This window comes from Nicotiana tabacum, chromosome 13, assembly GCF_000715075.1.
Source record: "Nicotiana tabacum cultivar K326 chromosome 13, ASM71507v2, whole genome shotgun sequence".
NCBI lineage: Eukaryota > Viridiplantae > Streptophyta > Magnoliopsida > Solanales > Solanaceae > Nicotiana > Nicotiana tabacum.
The window spans coordinates 29409160-29414288 of NC_134092.1; the positions used below are offsets into that span (position 1 = coordinate 29409160).

At 36.3% G+C, this 5129-nt stretch overlaps 1 protein-coding gene across 1 annotated transcript; it reads left to right on the forward strand.

The window, feature by feature from the left end:
- The first annotated feature begins 844 nt into the window (after positions 1–844).
- LOC107804441 (uncharacterized) lies at positions 845–2586 on the forward strand. Its single transcript, XM_016628335.2, has 3 exons — positions 845–1212; positions 1403–1842; positions 2244–2586. The coding sequence occupies exons 1-3, from the start codon at positions 931–933 to the stop codon at positions 2293–2295; spliced, it is 774 nt and encodes a 257-aa protein (XP_016483821.2). The 5' UTR covers positions 845–930; the 3' UTR covers positions 2296–2586.
- Positions 2587–5129: the final 2543 nt, after the last annotated feature.

The following is a 5129-nucleotide window of genomic DNA, read 5'->3' on the forward strand; positions in this document are numbered from 1 at the left end:
GGTTAATATATGAAAATATTAGCGGTATAATTATAATGAAAATAAATAAACATTGGAACTATATCAATTTAGTAAAATGAATTTGACAAATCAGTCCTTAAATGTTTATGAGAAGAAATTGCATATGAATTACTACTTGTTTAAAATGTAGTTATGTAGGAGTCAATAACATGATGCCCACCAAGTCAATTGCAAGTCTACAAATGTGACTTGCACAACCAAGTCCATAGGTTTGAGATTGAAATTTACCACTTAAGCTGACCGGTGTTTGCCCAAGCATTTGGAAAGAAAAACGTGCTTTTGAAAAGAAACAGAAGCAGTTTTTGAGAAGCAGAAAAAAGTAATTTCTTCTCAGAAGCACTTTTGAGAAAAATACACTTAGAAGTAATTTCAAAAGCTTGGCCAAACACTAATTACTGCTCAAAAGTGCTTTTCAAATTAATTAGCCAAATACAATTACTTTTTACTTTTAAAAGTACTTTTGAGAAAATCACTTCTCAAAATAAGCTGATTTTAGAAGCTTGGCCAAACAGGCTATAAACTGACATTCTAAGCGTTTTGGCTCCAAAAAAAAAAATGTTCTTAGAACAATGAACATTTCACCACCAGATTGCTTAAAGGTCTTTAGAAGCTTCTACTACATTAAATTCTACAAAAAGTGATCAATTCGATCCCATGAAAGAATAGAGTTTTTGACTCCCTTTTTAAGTCACAAGTAGAAGAATTTGGAAAATGAGACACATTTTTTCTTGTCCTCCCCTTTAAGACGGCAATGACTAAAGATTTGTGGAAAATGACATTGACCAAGTCTTTTGTACCCTATAAAACAGCCATTAATATTAGCCTGTTTCTTGAACTCCAAAACAAATTAGAGGCTATTAGCAAATCTTATTACAATTATAAACCATACTTTAATTCAAGGAAGGAGCCATGCAAAAAGACCATTTTCACACTTTAGACCCTTTTCTTGAATCAAAAAATGCATACAATCAGGACAGCAAAGTATCAACACTTCAACCATGGAATGAACAAAGACAAGAAGAGAGTGATGATATAGAGTTTCAAGCTTGTGAACATATCACAAATGGCTATAGTCCTTGTTCTCCACCTTTATGGACTCAAAGGGCATTAAGAGATACCAAAAATCAAGCTTCTACTTTGTTGCCATGCTATGACTATTTTGGTAATCCTTTTCCAGGATCAAGATTACAGGTGATCAGAGGCACATTCAGTATTTAATTTTGATATGCTCAATCTTTAGATTCTACATTATGAAATTATATGCTCACAATTTAATACCTGTCAAAATTTTAATGATTTTTCACATACATATATATCATGCATGTGTCGTTAATATTGGTTGAGTTGAACTCATTGATTATATGCTCATTCGCATTTTCAGGCGATTAGGGATGGTAGGAAACACCTCATGAGGATGATTCAGGACTTGCCTGAGTCATCTTTTGAACTGTCATTGAAAGATATTGTTGACAATCAACAAAGCACAGAAGAGGGCCAACATGCTGAAACATTAGAAAGGAGAAATCCAAAAGTTAGAATGCCACAACAGAGCAAAACTTTGAAGAGGAGTCAAATATCAAGAAGTGAAAGCATGGATAGTGGGGTTTTCTTATTAAAAATGTTCCTCCCTTCTTCTATAGGTAGCAAGAAGAAACTAAAGCCAAGGAACTGCTCAAAAGTTTCTCCAAAAACACCTGTCGACGAATCGGAGAAATCCATGAATAGGGACTGGTGGAGGATTATATATGTAGTTATAAAAGAGAATAAGTATAGTAGAAGCATCAAGAAAAGCATGAGTTACAATAGCAGCAGCAAAAGCAGGTAAAAGTTCAACCTTTCTCCCAAAAGAACATCATATAACATACTAAGTCAGTTACACAAAAGAAAACATTTAAAATCTTTTTATAAATTTTCAAGGCATTATATAGTATGAAGTCCAGTGGTGAAGCCAGGAATTTCACTAAGGATGTTCAAGATTTAATATATATTTATAGAAAGTAATATTTGACTTATATATACAGTATCATTTTATCCGGCTAAAGTTCCACGTGGCATGAACCATAACTCATCCTATGAGCAAAGAATAGGCAGTATGAAACTAAGATGAAATTAAGATGAATCCAGCCGACTTCAACTAGTTTGAGATTTTACGTGGTGGTGCATTCTTTTTATTATCGGATTCAACTTCTGGTTATTTAACTTCTGGTACCTGATATTTGCAGGTTGGTTGAAAACAACTGCACACAGAGGAAACAAAGAGGGTGTTTCTTTTAGTTTAGTAGTAGAAATGAACAAATAGAAGAATAGAGCAAATAGAAAACAGGATTTAGAAAAATAAAGGTGCAAATAAGTGAGGTTTCTGCATGTAATACTCGAGCACAAGTTTTATTTTTGTCACAGATGTCCTGTAAATTATTTGCTGTCATAGTTATGGTGCACTTTTCAGTGCAGCAATTGGATTTCACAAGCAGGAACATCTTTCTATACATAAGTTGAAAGTTCTGTACAGGTTGGATTACCTACTACAATTAATCTATTCAAATGGATCATCAACTTTATATGCTATATTTTCCATCTTACTTGGACATTTTCCATGGAATAATGTAAATATTTCTTAATATCTTGCATCATCTTCAGTATTTCGTCAAAAGAACTCCTCTTGAGACACCCTGTAAACCAAGCTGGTCAAATTTAGAACAAGCATGAAGATGAATTGATCTAACACTTAAGGGTCGTTTTGTTTGAAGACAAGTTATGATGGGATTAGTTATACTGATTTTAGTTATGTTGGAATTAGTTATATTGAGATTAGTTGTGTTGAGATTAGTTATCGTGATATTATTTCTTATCGACTGTTTGATATGTTGTATTACTCCTGGGATTGTCAATTTTACTGCTTATCCTGGGATTACTATTCCACCATCTGGCCGATATAAGATATCCGTGTACTATTTTTTAATCCTGAGATAACTAAATAAGGTATAGTAACCAAACAACAGATAAGACGGTACTAAATTTTTATCCCATAATTATTTTTGCTTATCCAGCGCACCAAACAACCCCTTACATAGGCAAATTAACCCTCATAGAGGGATAAGCTGCTTGCTTTTCTGCAAGTAGGTTTTAGGCTCAAGGAACTAAAAACTAAGATATGATAATGCAATGATGCCTACAGGGAAAAAAAGTCAACAGCACCTGCAATAAGCTTACATATTTTTCTATATTCTGTTTAACCATACGTAATTAAAACCCATAGTCAAAAGGTTACATCCGCCTCTGCCTGGTAGACCTACTAAGGGGTAAACGCTCCCTGCCAAATGGTTCTCCATTCCAAGAGCTTGAATTCGAGACATCGAGGATTCCAAATCATTCACCAGTCCCTCTCAATGGCAATATGTCAAATCAATCAATTTATGCCTCAAACTAGTTGAGATCGGTAAATAAATGAATAAATCTTGTGTATCATCAATAATATGATTATTTTTACACTGACCATCAAACTGCCGCAACTCCTTCATTATTAGGATTTAGAACCAGCTCTGTGTTGCAATAGGCGGAGTCCAACATTATTTTTCATAGAGAAAAAATTAGAATATAGTGGTGGAAAAATGGGTGAACGTGCAACCAGCAATTAATTTGAATGAAGTCAGAAACTTGCACTGAGAAATGACTAGACTTTTTTTGAGTCAAAACCTGGAAGCTTGACATGGAAGTCAATTGAATTGAGTAGACTCAAAAGGCATGTATTTACTCTTAAAAATGGATAACAATTGAATTTATACGCAATTTTAAGGATAAACGGACCCGGAGGGCCCCCCAGCTGATTGCCCTCGACTCTGATTTTTGACTGGGACCTGTTATGGACGTCGGCCCAAGTTACCGCTGGGTACTCTATTCAATTTTGTTTCAATTGCTGTGAAGCCAAGGAGCTCCGGGGGTTGAGTCCTTGAGTGAACGCCTGAACGTCCCAATCACCCGCAACCGGAGGCAAGTCCATCCGTTCCAGTTGAAACCTCGATGCAAATTCTCTTAGCATTTCGTTATCTCTTTGTTTTACCTTGAAAAGGTCTGATTTTCTGGTCTCGACATTGATGGCCCCGGCATGCGCTTTCACAAAGGCATTTGCAAGCATAGCAAACGAATCAATAGAATTTGGGGTGTAAGTTGTGATACTATATCATTGCTCCTTTTGACAGAGTTTCTCCAAACTTCTTTAACAAAACCGACTCGTTTTTGTCATCTTCCAAGTCGTTCCCCTTGATGGCACACGTGTAGGAGGTCACGTACTCTTTGGATCCGTGGTTCCGTTATATTTCGAAATTTCGGGCATACGAAACTTCTTCGGGATTAGCTTCGATGCCGCGCCCGGAGGAAAAGGCTTTTGGACAAATTTCTTGGAGTCCAGACCTTTCAATATCGGGGGTGCTCCTGGGATTTGATCGACCCTGGAGTTATAGGTCTCCACTTTTGTGTCGTTAGCCTTAATTTTCTTTTCCCCTAATTCTACCCGCTTTGTCAATTCCTCAAGCATTTTTATTATTTCGGGGTTGGTCTCGGGCTCAGCTTTATCCGCCTTCCCGGTGTTTTGCTCGCTTATTCGGGTACTCCCCCGGGACCGTTCGGGCTCAACCCTACCAGGAGTGTGGCCTTGATTTTGCAGCTGCGCTATCGCCGCATGTTGAGCCTGCAACATTTCGAAGATCAGCCGCAGGCTTATCCCATCACCTCTGGGAATAATTGTGTGGTAGTAAGATGTGTGCTAGGTGACGTGAAGGGGTTGGGGGAAATGGGGTAAAGTGAGTGGTGGAAGTGGGAAGTAATGTATTAGTAGATGAGTGCGATATAATTTTCTTAAGTAATAATTATAAAAGGTGAAATAAGAGCTAAAATATGTAGATTAAACTTAAAATATATTTACATACTAAAAAGTGGTGAAAAATTCAAGTATGGTAAAAAATTAGGCGATCATAAAAATTGAACATACACATATAAAAAATAATTTTTGACGTACATACACAATATAAGTTTCTATATACATAGTATAAGTTTTCGAAAAAGAGTGTTCGGTTGACCACCCTTCAATGCATATGGCTACGCCATTGTCTATA